Source organism: Mustela putorius, unplaced genomic scaffold (assembly GCF_011764305.1).
Source record: "Mustela putorius furo isolate JIRA1106 unplaced genomic scaffold, ASM1176430v1.1 tig00003845_pilon_pilon_pilon, whole genome shotgun sequence".
NCBI classification, from domain to species: domain Eukaryota; kingdom Metazoa; phylum Chordata; class Mammalia; order Carnivora; family Mustelidae; genus Mustela; species Mustela putorius.
In genome coordinates, this window is record NW_025421998.1 from 21,947,702 (window position 1) to 21,970,833 (window position 23,132).

General features: G+C 38.6%; 1 protein-coding gene and 1 long non-coding RNA gene across 3 annotated transcripts in view; one reads left to right on the plus strand and one right to left on the minus strand.

Moving 5' to 3' along the window:
* Positions 1–7,661, plus strand: part of PTPN12 (protein tyrosine phosphatase non-receptor type 12) — a 92,499-nt gene extending 84,838 nt beyond the window's left edge. Inside the window, exons 14-18 of one of the 2 annotated variants that reach the window (XM_004739603.3) lie at positions 1,000–1,077; positions 1,969–2,036; positions 2,843–2,873; positions 6,458–6,565; positions 6,798–7,661. In XM_004739603.3, the coding sequence (XP_004739660.1) occupies positions 1,000–1,077; positions 1,969–2,036; positions 2,843–2,873; positions 6,458–6,565; positions 6,798–6,859 (347 nt within the window). In that variant the 3' untranslated portion in view covers positions 6,860–7,661. The remainder of the gene's footprint in view (positions 1–999; positions 1,078–1,968; positions 2,037–2,842; positions 2,874–6,457; positions 6,566–6,797) is intronic. The other variant, XM_004739602.3, reaches the window with a different exon arrangement.
* The window catches only part of LOC123394875, a 53,568-nt gene continuing 36,996 nt past the window's right edge, over positions 6,561–23,132 (minus strand). The window contains exon 2 of the long non-coding RNA XR_006609606.1: positions 6,561–8,047. This is a non-coding gene — a long non-coding RNA (uncharacterized LOC123394875). The remainder of the gene's footprint in view (positions 8,048–23,132) is intronic.

Below are 23,132 nucleotides of genomic sequence, written 5' to 3' on the forward strand. Positions count from 1 at the left end.
ATACAGAGACACCTGGGTGCCTCAGTCAGTTAAGGGGCTGCCTTCAGCTCAGGCCATGATCCCAGGATCCTGGGATCAAGCCTACGTCCGGCTCTCTGCTCAACTGGAAGCCTGCTTCTCCCTCTCCCTCTGCCTGTTGCTCCCCCTGATTGTGTGCACATGTGCTCTTTCTCAGATAACTAAATAAAATCTTTTAAAACGAAATCTAATATGGTCTATGTTATAAGTTAACTGATGAGACTCACTTAGTGCATTATCTTTTCCTAGAGTGATTTTGTTTTTACTGGTGAAAAGCTTTAATATGATTTCAGTCAGTATTCTCAGACTAGGTCATATGCCACTGTTCAGAAGATTTTAGGCATTAAATAAATGAACATTCAAAAAAGTTTAATAGTTCTGTGTATATTAGAAAAATAACACTTCAAATTTGGTATTTGTCGTTACTGTTTAAAATATGACCCAAAAAATTAATGAAATGTGACCAAAGGGCATAGTTAAGTTAAAAATGAGTGGAATTTAAGTTAAAAATGAGTAAATAGGACAGATGGTAGTATGTAATACGGCACAATTCATGAAAGGAATTAAGTAATTGATTCCAGTTTGGGAAACACTGGCTTAAGTCAAATGACCAAAGCTTTCCTTCATAGAACCAAAGCATCATCTGAAAACCCTTGCTTTCTACTGAAAACTGCTTCCGACACAGAGGGCAGAGTGAGTAACATCTGCAGGGTGTCAGGAAAGTCAGGAGAGAATGCAGCAGTGATGGGAGTTCATTTGTTCATTAAGCTTTTGTTCATTAAGCTTCATAATTCTTGATATCGAGTCAGGTAGTAAGGATTTCTTGTTTTTTGCTTTTTTAAAAACTGGCTTTCTTAGATACTTGTGGAATTGATTTTTAGAATGTCAGAGTTTTCTTGGTTAGATAACAGATTGATTCTTTAATGAATTAATATTCTTTAACAAGTTTATAATTGTCTGAATCTTATGTATTTAATATAGATGTTGACGTTAGTGAAGATTCACCTCCTCCGCTACCTGAAAGAACTCCTGAATCTTTTGTATTAGCAAGTGAACATAGTGAGTGTCTTTTCTGCTTTTACATACTTCATACCATATTAATAAAATCCAAAAAACATGGCTGATTTTAGTCTAGTTGCTGCTGAATTGCATAATAAAATTCAAGAGGTTTGAATTGATACTGACAAATGTTTTTAATTCCTTATATGAAAAAAACTTTATTTTTTTAAATACTTGAAAATGATATTTTTTATTTGCAAGATTGCTAAAATGTTACTTAATTTTAGTTAAATTCAGTACAGTTGTATTTGAAAGTTGGTGTCTTTTCATTCACTAAATATAGCACTTATTTATGAAAAGGCATTAATTGCTTCACTGGGTGCCATTTTAGGTAAGTAAATATTTAAATTGGGTTGTAGGTGGCATCAGTTCAGTTGGTGTGAATTGAGGGAGATGTTAGGCCACCTGAGTATTAGTGAGAACTGGGAGAAAGTGATAATATTTCAGAGCCTTGATAATGTATTTCTCCTCTGTCTCTTCTTAAAAAAGAGTATAGAAACAGCTTTAAAGTGTTTACAGCGTCTCATGCTTAGTGGGGTCCTCCCTAGTCTTACCTGAGTTATATTTTACCAATATTTTATTAATTTCAGCTGATTTCAAGAATGTTAAAAACCCTGAAGCCATATACTTCAGTACTACTAAATGAGTACATCTAAGTCTATTTCATGTGTAGATTATAATGAGCTTATTTATAGTAACATAATAAACTCGGATGACTGAATTCCTTTAATTAAATCTTAAGAAAGGAAACCTAAGGGGATTTTCTTGAATTAATAGATAAGAGATTATTTTATGGAAGTGATAGTTTCTAAAATATAGGGACTATTTGTGTCTTTAGTGCAAGAAATTTAAGAATTAAACATGTTAATTGTAAGATTTCATTTTTCTCAGATACACCTGTGAGATCTGAATGGAGTGAACTTCAAAGTCAGGAACAGTCTGAACAAAAAATAACCGAAGTGAGTTCTTTTGGGATTGGAACAGCTATATACTCAGTATTTTTGTTCTTTTGTTATTTTATCTTAGTTTGTTACAGAAACTGTCACCTTAAGACCATTAAATACAATTTTTGATCATGACTTCATTTTCTAGACTGTTTCTGAAATTTCTAAATTATGATGTTCTAAATCATTTTGGAGGTGCGACTAGTACAGGAGTTATATTTTCAGGGTCGTGATACTTTCTTAGATGTTCCCTCCCACTAACACTAAGTACATTGTCCCATCCTTTGGTTTGTCTGGTCACAAGACATTTCCTTTCACATTCAGGTAATGTTTGGTAGCTAAATATATTAGTCATGGGAAATACCATTTTTCATCAACATTAATATTTTCCATATTTCCCCCATATTATAATGTCTCCCAAATTAAGGTACATCTTACAGTTGATTAAGAAACATAATATACTTGGCACATAAAATAGTAGTAACCTGTACTAATGATGTTATATCTTATGTTATCATAATTTGATGAATATGGTAGAGGACTGGCAAAATGGAGTTGCATCGTGCTTTGTGTAGTAGCTCCTGCATTTTCCGTTTCATCTAGAAGGAAAAAGTAGTTCCCCTGTCTTTCTCATCTCAGTATAAAATACCATAGCATTTAAAAATTTTAAGCCTAATTGAAAACACCATTGTTTTCTTTCCCTTTGACAGTGAGAATTTTAGTAGATCTTGATTTCTTGGGATATATACTCAGACCAAATTTTTTCTTATTTGTTATAAAAGGGATATATTGTAATAGCTATTCAAATATCTTCCTTTTAGGGCTTGATACCCTCTGGCACTGAAAAATGTGGTAAGTTAGATTTTTTTCCTTTTTTTTTATAGATTATATAAATTAATCTTCATTAAATAGCATGACTCCTGGTGTACTGAACCTGAACTATGTAGTGTAATTCTTCTAAATTAATTGCTGTCTCAGATATTATTAATCTGGAAAGTGACATTTATAATTGGTAGTTACAGGCTAATGGAGAAAAATTTATTTTAAAAATATTTTTTCTGTGTTTTAATTTCTGTTGCTTATAAAAACACTTAGAATCTGGATCTGACTGTGATTTGAATAAATGTCCCAAATTCATCTAGATTATTGAATGAGGTCCCTAGAAATCAGTTGTTTGGAATTCTTCCTTTTAGCACTTCGCATCCGTGAAGACCAGTAAGATTATAAGGCTTAGCCCAATGTTATAATCCCAAATTAGAAAATTTTTCTGCCACATTTCTTATATTATCCTGGTAAAATATATTAAGTTATTATTATTAATTCCTATAAATCGGTGCCATGAAAGCAGCTCATCAAACAGCCTAACCTGTATAGTTCCCCCAGTTCATCAGTCATCTCTGCCCTTGCCCTCCCTTCTTTTTTTTTTTTTTTTTTAATTTTATTTATTTATTTGACAGAGAGAGATCACAAGTAGGCAGAGAGAGAGAGAGGAGGAAGCAGGCTCCCTGCTGAGCAGAGAGCCCGATGCGGGACTCGATCCCAGGACCCTGAGATCAGGACCTGAGCCGAAGGCAGCGGCTTAACCCACTGAGCCACCCGGGCGCCCCTTGCCCTCCCTTCTGCTTTAGCTGGCCACTCCCTGCATCTCTGCTTAATGGGGCTCCATTCCCTCTCATAAATGCTTATTACTCTTTGTCTCCTTTTCTGGGGCAACGTATCATAAGGAAAGAACAGAAGCTTTAGAGTCAAGCCTCACCTGGTTTGCAATTTCATTTTTACCATTTTACTTACTGTGTGACTTAGGCCAAGTCACCTCATCTTAGCCCTGTTTGTTGTTGTTGTTGTTTTTTTTTCTCTAAGAAATGGAGGTAATAATTGCACCTACCTGAGAGCATTGTTGTGGGAAGTTAATCAGATCGCATTCATGGAATATCAGTACTGTGCTTGTCACATGATAGGCAACTCAAACGGAAGCCAGGCTATTACTGTTACTGCCTTTATTCTCTTACTTCTGCTGATATTGCTGGATCCCTGTGTCCTTTATTTCTGAATGTATGCTAACTCCTTTCTGAATTCTCTTCTCTAGCCCATCTAGACACTGTCCTCCATTACTCCAGTCACACTCTAAATTATCCTCCACTTTCTTGCTCTTAACTCCCATGCCATTTTATTTTATCCCTTGAAACTCCTCAGTGCTGCTGGGGAACATCACTCTGCTTTACAGATTGGGCCTGCAGTTCTGGATCCTCATCCATAGTTGGGCCTTTAGCTTCGCTTTATCTTATATGTTCTGGTTGGTATCCTTTCCATTTTCCTTGATTTCTCTAAATCTTTAATTTCTTCTGGGCAACCCTCTCAGGTCCCCTCCCTCGTCGGGAGCTTTGTACTATCCCTCAATAAACTTTGCTTTGCTGCCCACCAAAAATAAATAAATAAATAAATAAAATCATCAGTCCTGCTCTTACTTAGTAGATGACCTTTTACTTCACTGAGAAAATCGAGGTGTTTTGACTAGATCCTCATTTCTTTCTAGAACTCAGTCCTGAAGCCACTAGTTTCATTGCCATGCATCTCCTCTCTGTCCCCACTGCACTGTACATCATTTTGCTATCAAACTTACCATACCAGGGGTGCCTGGGTGGCTCAGTTGATTGGGTGACTGCCTTCAGCTCAGGTCATGATCCCGGAGTCCCAGGATCAGGTCCCATATCAGGCTCTCTGCTTACCAGGGAGTCTGCTTTTCCCGCTGACCTCTCTCCTCTCATGCTTTCTCCCTCTCTTAAATAAAAAAATAAAATATTAAAAAAAAACTTAGCACACAAGTACAATGATAATGTGCTTGTCAGTCTCCTACTAACTAGGCCTCGGCTTGTTTTTGTTCTGACTTTGAGCTGAATTAATTAATTCTTAGGTTTTTGAAGAGTTGTTTAGGGGTCTCTGGCTGGCTCAGCTGGTAGAGCATGGGACTCTTGATCTCAGGGTCATGAATTCAAGCTCCACTTTGGGTTTAGAGCTTACTTTAAAAAAAAAAAGTTTTGGGGCGCCTGGGTGGCTCAGTGGGTTAAGCCGCTGCCTTCGGCTCAGGTCATGGTCCCAGGGTCCTGGGATCGAGTCCCGTATCGGGCTCTCTGCTCAGCAGGGAGCCTGCTTCCCTCTCTCTCTCTCTGCCTGCCTCTCTGTCTACTTGTGATCTCTATCTGTCAAATAAACAAATAAAATCTTAAAAAAAAAAAAAAGTTGTTTAAAAACAAAGAAACAAGCAAAAATGAAGAATATGTGACAGAGACTGTATGTGGCTTGCAAAGCCTAAAATAGTTATTCTCTATAGCCCTTTATAGAAAAAGTTTGGTGACTCTTGTCTAAACTATAAGCACTTAAGGACAAGGATCTTAAATTCTTCAATCTGTATCCCAAGTTTCCGTAAAAGTTTCTTTAACAAAATTTCTTTTGTTATTAATCTTAGGCATTGGTAATTAAATAAGTAAACTAAAATTTAAGTGCTGTAAAACTTTCAAAGAAAATAATTACAGTTAGAAACCAGTAGTCCAGGGGCATCTGGGTGGCTGAGTGGGTCAAGTCTCTGCCTTCGGCTCAGGTCATGATCTCAGCATCCTAGGATCGAGCCCCACATCAGTCTCTCTGCTTGGCGGGGAGCCTGCTTCCCCCTCTCTCTCTGCCTGTCTCTCTGCCTACTTGTGATCTCTCTCTCTGTCAAATAAATAAAGAAAATCTAAAAAAAAGGTGGGGGGGGCGCCTGCGTGGCTCAATGGGTTAAAGCCTCTGTCTTCAGCTCAGGTCATGTTCCCAGGGTCCTGGGATCGGGCCCCGCATTGGGCTCTCTGCTCAGCGGGGAGCCATCTTGCCTTCCTCTCTCTCTGCCTGCCTCTCTGCCTGCTTGTGATCTCTGTCTGTCAAATAAATAAAATTTTAAAAAAACAAAAAAACAAAAAACCTTAAAAAAAAAAAGTGGGGGGAGGGAGATGGATAGCAGCTTTAAAAAAAAAAAAAAGAAAGAAACCAATAGTTCAGGAAAAAAAAAAGCCAGTAGTCCATTAATTAACTATGAACTTGATTGTCATTGATTTCCATATAAGGCATTTCACTTGCAATTTTTGCCTTAAGATATTGGCACATAGTATAACTACCTTAAGGAAATATGAAATGGCAAGATTGAGATTTATTAAATACGAGCATAAGGAGAATCCATATATTGCAGAACAACTTACAGAAGATTTCTGTGTACCCCTAGGAACCCGTAACACATTTTCTTGTGTTCACTACCATTGCATTTGTATGTATCTGGGCCTCTGAAATTATGATCCCCAAGAGAGAAAACTTGCTCTTTTAAATTAATACAGACATTAAAACAATTAGAGGATTCTACATACGATGCTACAAATGATGGTGATTAACAATGGCTTTATTTTGCATTTTAGATCATCCAGCAGGAGGTATTCACACAGAGACTTGTACAGAATGTCCACCTATTTTCAGTAACAAGAAAGATCAAATTTCAGAAAGTCCAACAGAGGCCACAGATATTGGTAATTTGTTTACTAAATAAGTTTAAAACTTTAGTTCTGTAGTTAATTCTGGCAAAAATGAGAAAAGGTTATTTGTCATCATGTCATGCTTTCCTGAAGGCCAAGCTTACCAAACTTTTTGCTATGATTTATTCAGGTTCTTAAGTGAACTACCCAAATCAAATTAAGAGTTTTTAGTAAATGAAAATACATTTCCAGACACTGACCAGTTACTCTGGTGTTTTGATTACAGGTTTTCGTAATCGCTGTGGAAAACCCAAAGGACCAAGAGAACCACCTTCAGAATGGACATGATTCAGGGAGCTAAAAGACACTTTAAATTATACTGGAAAATTCAAGTGCCACTGAAAGCCAGATTTATAGTATTCCATCTAACAAATGTGGGACTAACAGCAGTGTAGATTGTTACCTTAGTATTTTTTTGCTGGGACCATCTACCTGCCTTATACTACACTTAGGAAAAAGTATTACATATGGTTTATTTTGTAACTTCAAGTATTATTGCCTTAATGTCTCTTAACCCTGTTACACGCTGCTTGTAGACATGTTAATATAGTAATACTTTTATGATAAATTGAGTTTAAGGACTACTCTTTTGCTAATGTTTTATCATGTATGCATTATTTTGTATATGTACAGGGCAAGTAGGTATATAATTTGATAAAGTTGCAGTCATAAAATATTATTAACAGAAGATGTAAGAAATTCTGCATGGTCTAAATCTTTGTGTACCTTATTTGTAAATTATTTGCCCTGAAGTTTTAGAAAATAGTTTCTGAATTTTAAAGTTGCTGGATTCATGCAGCCAGCTTTGCAGGTTATCAGAGATCAAAGATTGTAATAATAATACATTTTGTAAATTGTAAGCAAAAAGTTATTTTTATATTATATACTGTCTAATTGTCCTCCTAATTGTCCTTGTTTTCATCTAGTCATGGAGATTCAGTAAGTGCCTTTGAACAATATTGAATTCTCTTAGCTCGTGTGTGTTACTTTACTATTTGAACTCAAGTGAGATTAGCAGACTGATATCAAAATACATGTATGTTTCAGGATATTTGACCTGCATTAAAAAAGCAAAAACAATTTTACAGTGCCTACTTGTCTCGGTTTTTCATTCCTCATTCCTAGGAAATTACAGTTAGCATCCACCTTCCTACTGGTTCAGCCTTAAAGTCATGAGTGTGAATGGGGTTTAAACTCTTAATTAAAGAGTAGGGAGAACCGTCTGCAAAATCATGGCTTCACAATTTTAATATTTCTACTAATTCTAATACTTATCCTTAAGTCAGCCCTAGGCAGCCTTCTCGTTATTGCCTACTAAGATACAATACAATAAAACACCAAGCAAAGAGACATGAGGCTAGGAAAGGGAAACTGGTTTCTTCCCACTCCACAACTGGAGCATGGCTCCCATCCGTAAGTCTCAAGGTTGAATTCTGACACCAGGGATTGAAGGTAATGGACGTTTGTATTTTCCCTCTGTATACAAAAGAGAGAAGAAATTATGAGACTAAAGTGAGCCAGAGTGACCTTATATGAATAGGATTGCTGTGGAAGAGAAAATAATACTATAATTTCTTGTCAGTTTTTCTTTAAGCTCAATGGTCTTCATGTTCATTCCTTAGAATCTCTCATTTCCCCCGCATATTTTGGTCATAAGGAAATGTGAATACAATGGACCTTTGACATTCACGAGACACAGACACCTCTGTAGCATATGATTTTCCTAAAAAAACTTTAAACTGAAATAGAGTGTAACTTAAAAAAAATACTTAGCTCCTCTACACACTGGATGATTTGTGTAATATGGTACTAAAATCATTTACAAACATTTTTTTGTTAGGAAGCAGTTGCTTGGAACATCTTCATTGAAAAATAACACGTATTCAGAAGAGTGCAAAAATCATATTAATCATCACAAAGTTTACACACCTGTGTGAGTGTGACCACCATCTAGGTTGAGCAACAGAATGGGATCAGCCACTGAGAAGCTTTCCCCTTGGACTTAGATTTGTTTGTTGTCCCGTGAGTAGCAGTTACTTATTTTTCATTGCTATAGAATTTTGCATTGTATGCATGTACCCCTGGGGTACCCATTCTGCTATTAATAGACATTTTGTTATTTCTGGTTTGGGAATATTACAAACTATGCTACTCTGAACAATTTTTTTAAGATTGATATAAGAGACAGCAGGAAAGAATCCCAAGCAGACTCTGCACCAAGCACACTACAAACATTCTTTAATGTTTTATTTGGTGTACATATATACATAAATCTGTTGGCTATATATCAAGGAGTAGAATTTTGGGATTATGATGTATGCATACATAGTCTCCTTTAAAACAATTGTCCTAAGTGGCTCTGTTAAGTATTTCTTGGTATTGCCCTTAATTTTCATTTTAGCCTTCCTAATGGGTACAAAGTGTTATTGGTTAGGATCCGAATATATATTTCCTTCATGACTAATGATGTTGAGCACATGTTACATGCTTGTGACCAACTACACAGATATTCTTTTTTTTATGAACTACCTATCCTAGTCTCAAGGAATTTATATATTTTATCTAAGACTACATTTTTTGGTTCAGGGAATGATGTAGATTTTATTTCCCCATTGATCAATCACCTTTAATGCCCTTGCTCCACTGTCACACAGTTTTGTCAGGTATCCATTGATACCAGTTAGGTGTCTGTTGATATGCAAGTATGTTGCTAGGGCTTTTTTTTTTTCCTTTGCATTCTGTTGCCTATCTGTAGGATGATCTATATTTTTTCAGATCTTATTTATTTATTTGAGAGCGCACATGTGAGCATGAGTAGGGGGAGGGGCAGAGGGAGAAGGAGAAGCAGAGGCTCCAGTGAGCAGGGAGTCGGATACAGGGCTTGATCCCAGGACCCCGGGATCATGACTTGAGCTGAAGGTAGACACTTAACTGACTGAGACACCCAGGCACCCTTAGGATGATATTTTAAATTCTGCCTTTTTCTAGCTTAAGCTTTCTCTCACAGGTTAATTTTTATAATGCCTGGAACACTTGGTAGAACAGTTAACTCATTTTTCTTCTTTCATGTAAAGCATATGATAAGTTCCTTTCTCTTTTTTTTTTTTAAAGATTTTATTTATTTGACAGAGACACAGCAAAAGAGGGAACACGGAGGGGGAACAGCAGGGAAGAGAGGGAACAGCAGGGGGAGGGGGAGAGGGAGAAGCAGGCTTCCCGCTGAGCAGGGAGCCCAATGTAGGGCTCCATCCCAGGACCCTGGGATCATGACCTGGCAGACACTTAACGACTGAGCCACCCAGGCACCCCGGTGATTCTTTTGTATCTGAGTTAAATCACTGCCAAATTCATCCTGCCTCTTTATCTAAAACTTCCACCTTGTATAGCTGAGGCTACAAAGGCCTTTAAATCTTTAAATCTTTCTATTAACATAATAATCAGGTTAGCTTTCCTTTGGAAGCAATTTTTCATAAATAGTACTTTTCACTCTAGTACTTCCTACTTTATGGATGTCTTCTCTATATATTGATAAACAGCAATAAAGTTCTAGGTCCCTGCTGAGCCAGCCTCAGTCTTCAGCTAGGTAACTAAGTATAACAGCCTCAGGTAAGACATGAGGGAAATCAGGTCCTGAGGGACAGGAGGGAAATCACAATCTGTGTTCTAAATTCCTGGGGTCACTTAAAGTCGTTGAAACTGAAGGTTAAATTCTTGAATGTGAAGAGTTTACTGCATATCAGTTTGTCTTTTTATCTTCTCAGACTGAATTTACAAATAAGTAGAGAGTTAAGTTCTTATTCCTATTTGAGTAACTAGATGGATATGAGGGAAAGGGAGGGTCTCTTGGTTCCCAGAATTCTGGTTGGGAAAGGAAAATCTCAATTTTGAATATGTTAAGTTTGAGATAACCCCCAGATCACCCAGGAGGTGATGTTTAGTCCATAGGCAGATTTGAGGTTCATAAGAAGTGCCCAGACTATGGGGCGCCTGGGTGGCTCAGTTGATTGTCTGCCTTCGGCTCAGGTCATGATCTCAGGGTCCTGGGATCTAGCCCTGCATCGGACTCTCTGTTCAGCAGGAAGCCTGCTTCCCCCCCTCTCTCTGCCTGGCTCTTTGCCTACCTGTAATCTCCCTCTTTCTGTCAAATAAATAAAATCTTAAAAAAAAAAAAGAAAAAAAAGAAAAAAAAAAAAAAGGACATGTCCAGGTAGAGATCAATCATAGGGAATTAACACAGCCAGGAATGAAACCATGAGAGCACAAAACCCCCAGGAGATTGATATTTAAATGAACTTTTGTAGTAATATTGTAAATCTTCACATATCTATTTGTTGACACTTGATTTAGGTTAAACATGGGCACTATCCACCACCTTGGTGAATGGTGTTTTCATTCTCCCATTACCCGTACTAGTCACCTAGTACCCCATTTATCTGTCAGTGTACTTAGACCTGCTCTACTAACCTAGTCCCTTGAGAGAAATGATCATGATATTCAGTGAAAATGTTGGTATATACGTATATACTTTGAAAACATCTAAATATACAAAGTAGAACTAATTTCAGATATATGTATTTTCTTAAACAATGTCCTGACAGAGTAAAAAATAAATGTCCACTGACTAGGTGAACTGAATCCAAGTCCATAGCACATGTTAAGATAGTTAGTCCACACCTGATTTTGGTTTACATTCCCAACCATACTTCTATTAAGTTTTTATATTTTCCAGCTTCATACCTTTTGACATGTGATTTCAAGCACCCACATAAATACATAAGTGAAGCTTAATAATACGTTGTTTATATACTAGTCCCTGCTCCTGGAGTCAGCTCCAAAGTAAGAGTGGTCAAAAACGTGACCCACTAACTGTGAGTATCTTCCCAAGAATATATCCATAGTTTACAACCAAATAGCTGGCTCTGTTCTGAAGACACTATACATAAATATTAAGGACTTTTTCACAATTAAACTAAAAAAAGACTGTTTTGTGCTAAATGTGAAAGGGAGCAATACAAAGAATAACTGCGGGCGCCTGGGTGGCTCAGTGGGTTAAGCCGCTGCCTTTGGCTCAGGTCATGATCTCAGAGTCCTGGGATCGAGTCCCACATCGGGCTCTCTGCTCAGCAGGGTGCCTGCTTCCTCCTCTCTCTCTGCCTGCCTCTCTGCCTACTTGTGATCTCTCTCTGTCAAATAAATAAATAAAATCTTTAAAAAAAAAAAAAAAAAAACAAAGAATAACTGCAATTTGCAATCTGAAGCTTTTGAGAGAAACTCAAGGGAAGAATGCCATCTTAATTATACTGAACCCGAAAATGTATTCTGATTGTAATATTTTTCTTGAAATATGTATTTGGCACATATTTGGTACATGGATTGCAATCCATGAAATCATTCTGGTTCAATCCTAAATGTAGGATTAAATTGAATTAAATCATTATTATGCTAATTTGGGAAAAGGTCTTGCTGCTTTTGTTTTCTTATACATATATCTCCTCAATATCTGATTTTAGTGATGTTACATTGGATATCAAAAATTCTATTAATAGCTTTCCTTTTTAAATTTTTTTTTAAGTAAGCTCTGTGTCCAACATGGCACTTAAACTCACAACCCCCAGATCAAGAGTTGCACACTTTACTGACTGAGCCAGCCAGGCACCCCCAGACCCTATTAATAGCTTTCCAAATAATGAAATTTGAATTAATTTCCGATTTTAAATTCTCTATTCTCTGATACTAGATCTTTGTTACACAGCTCTTAAAGGCCTGAAGCTCAGATTTTCATTCTGGCAGATGGAGAATTGCAAAAACATTAAACTTAAGATTTTGGCACATATCCACTCAATAAGAAGCCCTTGCATATTTCCTAAAAGTGCAAAGCAGATGTAGTTTTGAATATAAACTATTTTCTTAACAGATTTGCTGCAATCTGTTTCCTCAGTTACTTGTCTTTAAGGTGCACAAATCCCCTAAGATGTGCAAATGACCAGTATATAGATCATTAAACCAGCAAAAAGCAGTGATGCTTGGGTAGCTCCAGGAGGTATCTCTGTTCTGTACTATAACAAATCTGGGCTTTGTTGAATTAGTGGGGGAAGGGAATTCCAAAGAGTCAGGTCATTTTACATTTTTTAGAGATAGCATGGCATATGTACTGCTATCATGACTTAATAAAGTAGCATTTGTGACTTGAAAATGTGCTTGCCAAAATGTCAACAAGAACATACTCTTAGCTACTACAGAGTTATGCCCAAAGAGCTAAGCAGGAAACAGGAAAACAGTTCTAAATTTCTTTAAAATACTATTTAAAAAAAAAAAATCAGTAATTGTTTTTTTTTAGTTAACCTTTTTTTCCTTTTTTACCATGTGAACTTTAGAGATCCACTCTCTTAGCAACTCTCAAATATGCAATACAGTATTAACTACAGTCATTGTACATTACATATCCATGACTGACTTTTTATAATCAGAAGTTTGTACGATTGACCCACTTCACCCATTTTGCCTACCTTAACTCTCAATATTACATTTTTTCTGATTGAAAAATTCTTCAGTAGGATTAAGTACAAAAATGTGCAGATTATCTAGACCTCTGTAATATTTTAAAGTACTCTCCCTTCTAAATTGTAGCTTTATCTACTTATATATAACTTATTAGAATATGTTCACTTTTTTTTAAAGATTTTATTTATTTGAGAGCGAGAGAGACAGAAATAGCATGAGTAGGGAGGAGAGGGAGAAGCAGGCTCTCCTCTGAGCAGGGAGCTTAGATATAAAATCTCTTATTGTATTTGAAGTAAGCATACAATAACATTTTCATGCAGCTTCTATGCAAAAAATTGAAACTACCAATCTAGGGATACTACATATGTCATACTTTGAAAGATGTAGAGATTAGCTGAGATTTACATTAGAAAAACATTTTTAAAATTAAAATTTTCTATATACACATTTGTTTCAGAAAAGTGAAATGCAGTTTTTAGGGAATTTCCTATTGCTAATCAGCATAACAAAGTATTTTTTACCATCTTTTCCACCCAAAGTGAGCTGTCCATTTTAACATTACTGTTCCCTCTGTCACTATCAATTTGCCCGTTAACAGAAATAAACTGAAATGTATATGTACAAGTTTTATGTTTAGATGTTACTTTCATCTGAATTTACTTAGGAAGTTAGGACCAAAGATTTTTGAAAGTTGGATTCCTGGACAAAGGATTTCAAATAGAACTTTTACTGTGGCTGTAAGCATTGGACTATGATCGAACTTTTCCCCATTCAACCAGAAGGGGGCAGCAAAGCAAACCAAGAGGAAATGGATGGATCCAAAAAAGTCCGGAAAGGCACTCAAGAAAATTGAGAAAACTAACAGCCTGAAAGCTTCTGTGGGTGGCTTCAATGTTTGAGAATGTTTATCAAGTCCCTAATATCAAGTGTCCCACTTTGCAAGAGGCAGGAGCAAATCTTAAGGCATCAATAGCCTTCAGGCAGACTGAGACTTACCTAATAAAAATTACCAACTTTGCTAAATGCTTACCAGGTGCCAGGCACCCTGATCATCTCTGAACACATATTACCTTGCTTAATTGTTATAAAAACCTTGCCAGGTAAATATCCCTGTTTAATGGATGAATCTGAAGAACACAGACTTTAGGTAATTTTAAGTCGCACAAAGAAGCAAAGCCAGAATTTAAACTGAGCTCCTATTCCCAAATCCTTAACTCCTCAGGATTTAAGGATTTAACTCCTCACTATATGCCTCTATTCAGAGAAGCTAGGGGTGTAGGCTTCAGCCGGCAAGAAATGTTTGCTTGTGGGGCGCCTGGGTGGCTCAGTGGTTTGGGCTGCAGCCTTCGGCTTGGGTCATGATCTCAGGGTCCTGGGATTGAGCCCCGGATCGGGCTCTCTGCTCCGCAGGAAGCCTGCTTCCCTATTTCTCTCTCTCTCTCTCTCTCTGCCTGCCTCTCTGCCTACTTGTGATCTCTGTCTGTCAAAAAAATAAATAAAATTAAAAAAAAAAAAAAAAAAAGAAATGTTTGCTCGTTAACTGACTAGAAAAGGGGCTAGTTACTTAGGTCAAATGTCATTTGTAAGCTTTAAAACCTATGGCCTGAACCCCAATGAAGCCTAGAAATCATGGCCACAGTATTTTGCAGCTTCTCCCATGGGGGTGGAGTCTGGTTTCTTACCTTTGGTACCTAGGCTGACCTTCTACCTTGCTTTGGCTAATAAAACACAGCAGATGTAGACTGATTTCTGGACTGATTCTGTTTCTAGACCCTAAGAGGTCAGACTCCTCCCACCTCCTGGAACCCTGCTGCTGGCATGTAAAGAAGTTAACCACATCACTCCTGAGAGACTGTGTGGAGCATCAGCCCCAGCCAATACCACGTGGGAGAGAAGCAACCCGCTTCACGCTTCCTGTCCCCAGAATGGTGAGAAATATTCAAGTGTCTTGAAACTGTTATGTTTTATGGTGGTTTATTATTGTGCAACAATATATAAGTGAATATAAGTCAATATAAGTGAAACAATGACAAACAATGAAAAACCAAAAATGTCCCAAGTCTACAAATACTTAAGGTAGGTTCGACTTTTTTCCTGTCTACTGTCACTTTTCCACTATTCAGAGGTGTAAGAAATAGCCGTGTGTCCTTTGACTGCCTTTTCTCAAATATGGTTGCAGATGCACAGTGGAAATGTCAAAAGGCTGTAGCTTAAAGCAAAGGAATTTCCAAAGTTTTAAATTCCGCCTTAAGGAATTAGAAATGTACCCAACTTATATATATGTATATATAAATAAAAAATATAAATATTTATTTATATATTTATATAAATACACACACACACCATATATATACATATATCCACAACACATATATTTTCAAGTAATCTCTATACCCAGTGTAGGGCTTGAATTCAAGACCCCAAGATCAAGAGTCTCATGCTATTCCAACAGCCAGTCAGTTACCCTGAAATGTAACACCCATTTAATAACCCTCTGTAAGCAGATCTTAGGGCACGAAAACCAATTTACATGAGCTCTAAAATGAAAGGACATCCTAGGAGTCCTTTTAGGTATTACATTCAAGCTACAATATACATAATTTTTAATAAGAAAAGTCTTTTTTTTTTTTTAAAGATTTTTTTTATTTATTTGACAGAGAGAGAGATCACAAGTAGACAGAGAGGCAGGCAGAGAGAGAGAGGGAAGCAGGCTCCCCGCTGAGCAGAGAGCCCGATGCGGGGCTCGATCCCAGGACCCCGAGACCATGACCTGAGCCGAAGGCAGCGGCTTAATCCACTGAGCCACCCAGGCGCCCCTAATAAGAAAAGTCTTAAGCCCATGGTTGGGAGGTAACACGGATCTAAAATTCGTCCTTTTTTTTTCACCTATGCCTCAAAATGATTGAGAACTTTTGACAAATAACTTATTTAACAAACACTCATATGATGCCTCCTATATCCACATACTATTGTGAATGACTCATTGAATGAGGTAGGCACTGTCTTTAATCTCCATTTTATAGAAGAGAAAGTCAGGGTACAAAGAGAGGTTAACTAACTTGTCCAAGATCACACTCACCAAAATTTTGGTCTTTTCCTACTGGATGAAGACCGTGGCGGTGGAGGTGGATATGGGGTTAGGCGGCATTATGTATTCAAATAACAGTCCCCGTCAGTAACCCTGGGAACTAACCATGAGAGCAGGGAGGCCTTTACGCGTTATTTGAGATCCCCGATGTGGCTCCAAGCTTTCTAGCTCCACCTGCCACCACTGGCTTGTCATCCTACACTTTAGCTAGAAAAAGGTAGCCTGCACATATACCTTGGAATTTTTCACCTCTGTGCTTTGTTCTTTGGGTCTCCTCAACACCCAGCCCCTGCATGGAATACTTTCACCACCTTCTTAGCGGGCGTTGGTGGTATAGTGGTGAGCATAGCTGCCTTCCGTCACCACCTTCAAGAGCAGTGTGCACTTGCCTACCTTGCACAGTCCAGCAGCGGTCCTCTCTTCATAAACCTTCCTACTTCTCAGTGCATCAGTGCCATGACTTCTGGCCCAGTCACCTGCTCTTCCATCAAGTCTTCTTAGCTCTAGCATGCTAAGCAATTTTTTTCCACATCATTTAAAATTAGCTGTTTTAGGGGGAGCCTGGCTTGCTGTCAACGGAGCATGCCACTCTTGATCTCGGGATTGTGAGTTTGAGCCCTACATTGGGTGTAGAGATTACTTAAAAATAAAATCTTAAAAAACATATATAATAAAATGAGCTGTTTTGTAAACGTATCTTCCGCGTTATCTTGCAAACCTCCTGAGTGCCTCACCCAGTTTTCTCTCTACATTGTGAACACATTAGTTGCAATAAAATCATGTGAATAGAAGTGGCATTCAGTCAGGGGAAAGAGGAAATCTTTTTCAGGCTCGAATCCTGTTATATACACTTTAGAGACAAGTAGAATGACATTTCTGGTATTACCTCAGCGCAGTGTTGGTTTAAGGGTACGGAAGAGCAAATTCACGTCTTTGGTTCAAGCTAGAAAATTCTAGCAGTTCCATATAAGCAAGGGGGTAAAATCTAGAGGTGTAGGACACTAACTCTAAATTGTTACCTACTAATGGGTTTTAAGATTGTTTGCGAAGCACAAAGTTTAGTAGAGACTAGTGATCACTAGTTAATAAGCTCGCTGTAAGAATAGCTCAAGTTAACTGGGGCTGCAGTTCCCCAAGGGAACTATTCAGACCTCCCTTTAACCAACTGATCCCCAATTATCTGTAAGGCAGAGATGCACAGTTGAAGAAAAGTGGCATTTGGGGGATTAATTTTAGAAAAACAAGGTAGCCTTTTGATTTTGTAAGCTATTTGAAATCTGGGGGGAACGACGTAATCGCCGTATCCTAGATAAAACATCTTTTGGCCTAAGCCAGTGTCTTAGAAACTTGTTTCTATTATCAGCTCCTCATTACCCTAGGACAGAATTTTAGAATGCATGGGCTAAGCCTATTAACACAGAGAATTGCAAGTTCAAGATTGTAGCCAGCTAGTTCTGGGGGGCACAGATTGCCCCTGTGTCATCCCCTTGGCTGCAGCTGATGACACCAAGGCTCTCATTGTGCTTCTCACACTCATCTCACCTGGCTGGGAGTGTGATTTGGGTTGTTCTTCCTATTTTTTTTTTTTTACAAAGATTTTATTTTATTTATTTGAGAGAGAGCAAGCATGAGTCAGGGAGAGTGGGGGCAGAGGGAGAGGGAGAAGCAGACTCCCCACCAAGCAGGGAGCCCAACATGGGGCTTGATCCCAGGACCCCGGGATCATGACCCAGGCCTAAGGCAGATAGATATCCAACCGACTGAGCCACTGGGGCCCCTGTTCTTCCTCTTTAAAATGAGACAAAATGTCCTCTCATACTTTCAGGGATAAAAAGAAGAGTAAGAAAATATTTTAGGGATGCCTGGGTGGCTCAGTTGGTTGGACGACTGCCTTCGGCTCAGGTCATGATCCCGGAGTCCCGCGATCGAGTCCCGCATCAGGCTCCCAGCTCCATGGGGAGTCTGCTTCACTCTCTGATCAAATAAATAAATAAAATCTTTAAAAAAAAAAAAAAAGAAAAAGAAAATATTTTAAACATCAAATCTAGTGTTTACTCTATATAAATTAAGAAGTCTTAAAAAAAAGAGATATTATCTGATAATTTACTTTCCCTATAATTAGCGGTATTACTTCTCTGAAAGGCTGCCTGCCTTCTTCTTCACTCCTAGACATACCAACTATACTTTAAAATAGACATTTGTGGGGCGCCTGGGTGGTTCAGTGGGTTAAAGCCTCTGCCTTCAGCTCGGGTCATGAACCCAGGGTCTTGGGATCGAGTCCCACATAGGGCTTTCTGCTCAGCAGGGAGCCTACTTCCCTCGCTCTCTCTGTCTGCCTCTCTGCCTACTTGTGATCTCTGTCAAATAAATAAATAATTTTAAAAATAAAATAAAATAGACATTTGTTTTTATCCACTTCCAGAAAGGCTGTGATAGATGTTTCTCTTAATGAACACTGATTTACCTTCCTCACAAGCACTGCTATAAGGATTAAGTTATTTAACATATGTAAAATGCCTAGCACAATAAACTTTCTAGCATAAAAACAGAGCCATAAATTAATTATGAAAGAAACAATGTATAACAACATGAAAAGACAAAGAGCTTTTTGTAAAAGTGATTGGAGTGATTATTGACATAACTGTAATATCTTTATGCATCTAAAAAATTAACAACTGGAGCACCCAGGTGGCTTAGTGGTTAAGCCTCTGCCTTTGGCTCAGGTCATGATCTCAGGGTTCTGAGATCAAGCCCCACATCGGGCTCTCTGCTCAGCAGGGAGCCTGCTTCCCCCTCTTTGCCTGCCTCTCTGCCTACTTGTGATCTCTCTCTCTCTGTCAAATAAAAATAAAATCTTAAAAAAAAATAATAAAAAATAGGGATGCCTGGGTGGCTCAGTTGGTTAAGCAGCTACTTTCGGCTCAGGTCATGATCCCAGTGTCCTGGGATCGAGTCCCACATCGGGCTCCTCACTCAGCGGGGAGCCTGCTTCTCCCTCTGCCTCTCCCTGTGCTTACTCTCTCTGACAGATAAATAAACAAAATCTCTTAAAAAAATAAATAAATAAATAAAATTTAAAAAATAAAAAATAAAAAATTAACAACCATTCTAGGGACGCCTGGGTAGCTTATTGGTTAGGCATCTGACTTTGGGTCATGATCCCAGGTTCCTGGGATCAACGGCCTCTCTGCTCATTGGAGAGCCTGCTTCTCCCTCTGCCTCTGCCTGCTGCTCCCTCTGCTTGTGCTCTCTCTCTCTGTCAAATAAATTACATCTTTAAAATAATTTAAAATAAAAAATTAACAATTCTTTACAATTATTTATTGTGACCAATTATTCAAGTATGTGTTCAAATTCCTAAGTCTCATAAAATGTTTTTGACAACTGGTTTGTTTGAATCAAGCCCCATGCTGCATTTACTTGATATGTCTTTTAAATCCTTCAATTTTCCCTTCCCTGCCCTTTTTTTTCTTGCTATGTATTCATTGAGGAATCTGGGTCATTTGTCCTGTAGAGTTTCCCCCATGCAGACTGCACCAGCTGCAACCCTGTGGTGGTGTTAACGTGTGCCTCTATCCCTCTATTTCTTGTAAACTTGGTGTTTGGATCTGGAGGCTCTCAGGTTTGCTGTTTTGAGGCAAGAATGCTTTATAGATGCTGCTACCTACTTACTACTTGCATCAGAAGGGTCATAATATCTAAGTCTCAGGGGTAGTGCTGATCAGTGTGTTCAGATACTGTCAGCCTGTTTGTTGTGACCTGTTCACTCAAGTTTCCAACAGCCTTTCATCTCATGCCATCTTTAGCATCAGGAAGGCTAATAACGTATTTCTCAAACTCCCTTGCAGCTGAATTATAGATATAATTTAAATTCCACCCCCTAGAGGCACTCGTGTACCGTGAAGAATCTAGAATTGTGTGGGGGGGGGCAGGTTCTGAGGCATCCTCCTCAATGGGGCATATTACAGTGAAGGTGACACAACTGTAACAGTGGCTGTCATATTACAGTGAAGGTGACGCAACTGTATCAGTGGCTGTAAGGGCGGCTTCCCTGTTTAGCAGGTGGCTACCTAATCATGACATGACCAGCGGTCCTTTTACAGCCCAGTCCCAAAGCATGGACTAGTGAGTCACTCCTGAAGCTCAGGTTACAGCCCTGCCATTTGTAATGTACCACGCAGTAAATCCCTTTGGGCTTAAATTACTTAAGGGTGGATTTTGTTCTCTGCATTGAAGCCTGACTAATTGTTGGAAATTGTCAAACAACTGCTTCTCTGATTAAAAAAAAAATGAATCTAGTTAACTTGCTAACAACTGCCCCAGTGTGTAAAATAGATATTCCAGGAGGATAAACATTTATTTAGTTTTAAAATTCCAGTGTCTAACATACAGTGTTATATTAGTTTCAGGTGTACAATCTAGTGATGCAACAATTCTATATGTTACTCATTGCTCATCACCGTAAGTGTACTTTATTTTTTTCTTTTAAAGATTTTATTTATTTATTTGACAGAGAGAAAGATCACAAGTAGGCAGAGAGGCAGGCAGAGAGAGAGGAGGAAGCAGGCTCCCTGCTGAGCAGAGAGCCTGATGCTTCCAGGCTCGATCCCAGAATGCTGGGATCGTGACCTGAGCCGAAGGCTGAGGCTTTAACCCACTGAGCCACCCAGGCGCCCCTTAAAAAAATTTTTTTTTAAAGAATTTATTTATTTATTTGAGAGAGAGAAACAGAGAGAGCATGAGCGAGGAGAAGGTCAGAGGGAGAAGCAGACTCCCCATGCAGCTGGGAGCCCGATGCGGGACTCGATCCCGGGACTCCGGGATCATGACCTGAGCGGAAGGCAGTCGTCCAACCAACTGAGCCACCCAGCCGTCCTTCCTTAAAAAGTTTTTTGAGGAAACTCCATATGGTTTTCCAGTTTCCAGTTTGCATTTCCACCAAAAGTGCATGGAAGTTCCTTTTTTCCCCACATCCTCTGCAACATTTGTTTCCAGAGTTTTTGATTTTAGCCATTCTGACAGTATGAGGTGTGTATCTCATTGTAGTTATGATAAACATAAAAAAAATCATATAACTATTTCATAGTCTCACTGTATAAACTTTCTTAAGTGCTTTTTAAACATTTAGAAATTAATCATGTTAAGGAAAATTAATCCATGTCCATTAACAAAGACAATTTTACTGAAATTGTCTAAATGTTTTAAATGTCTAAAAATTTTAATACAGTAATGTCAACTACAAGACATAAATCTTCAGAATCTAGCCAAAAGATTTTTTTTTTTTTTAAAAGATTTATTTATTTATTTATTTATTTGACAGACAGAGATCACAAGCAGGCAGAGAGGCAGGCAGAGAGAGAGAGAAGGAAGCAGGCTCCCTGCTTGAGCAGAGAGCCTGATGCGGGGTTCGATCCCAGGACCCTGGGATGATGACCTGAGCAGAAGGCAGAGGCTTTAACCCACTGAGCCACCTAGGCGCCCTAGCCAAGAGATTTTTATTCAATATTTTATATAATGTTCCAACACAGAGAAATTGAAAGATTATACAGTGACCCATATACCTGTCACCAAGATTCTACAATTAGCATTGTTGTTTTTGCTTGACCACAGATCTAATCATCTATGGTAAGATCTGTTTATCTCTTCATACATTAATTCATCTTATTTTTTGGGTATATTTTTTTAAAGTAAGTTGCAAACACAAGTACATTTCACACCTAAACCGTTCCTTCAGCACAGCAAAAGGATTTTTTTTTTTTTTTTTTAAGGTTTAGTATTTGGCCACTGGAGGGCTTCCAAATACCATCAAATGCATCAGGAAATCAGTCAGTCTATAGCATCCTACAGTATCAGAAGGTCTCTGGAAGGGGTTGCATGGAGTATAAACAGCATCAATTAGAGTGAAAGACTTAGTCTGAAATCTAGCCAGGGGTCGCAGTACCTTTTATCTTTACTCTCCTCTTCTTACAGCTACTTTCATTATAGAAGAGAAAACACACAGTAGACCCCTCTCCCCAACACGTGATTTATGCCCCCCTGGTAGCTACTAGCTATTCTTTAGCTCAGAATCTCAGAAAACTTGATGGAAATCAGGATGCTATATTTGTGGAGACGAGCTGGTATCACGGACTCAAAATTAACTGGCTGACTGAGAACTCTCCACAAAATCAGGGGCTGTCTGTTTTCATCAATTACCCGCACCACCTGACCCAACCTCCCATGGGGACCACTGCCCAGCATATACTAGTGCTCAATAAAATTACTACAAGAATGAGGGGAGGCCAGTGCTTGATGCCAAATATAATCTTCACACATTTAATGTCATCACTAACCAAAGATGCGGGTCTTTCTTTATAAATGACAATAAGCCTTAATATAAAAATAACAGCATTGCTGGGTTATCCTCTGGCCAGACCTGCAACTGAGAAGAAACAACCATGTTTTCCATACGTACTTCAGTAATTCATCATAAACCTATGTTTGCATCCCCCTGGGGTGCAGCCGACTCTGCTGGGCAAGTCCTGCAGAGTCTTAAGGCTGGACAGAAGCAGGGCTGCAGGGCCAAAGGAAAGCTCCGTTGGGGGAGGGCACACAGTTGCTTTTCAGACCTGTCCTGGGGCATCCCTGAAATAAACGCGAGATTCCAAAATAGGACTGATGCCATCTGTGAATCAGTAGAGGCTGGAGTCAGTGGAATTCGAACCATTAGTGCCAGTGTTCTTCCCCTTTTGTACCTTCAGACTGGTGATACCTGAGGAAGTTAAGGTACTTTGCAATTTTTTTTTTAAAGCAAGCTGTCCTCCCAACTGGGGCTTGAGCTTTCCACCCCAAGATCAAGTCCCATGTGCTACTGACAGCCAGCAAGGTGCCCCTCCATTATCATTTTTAAACTACCCTTTATAAGGTGATAATTTTCTTTGATTCTTCCTTGGCCTGGAAGGGCATTTCCATATTCAGCACAAGTTCATCAAG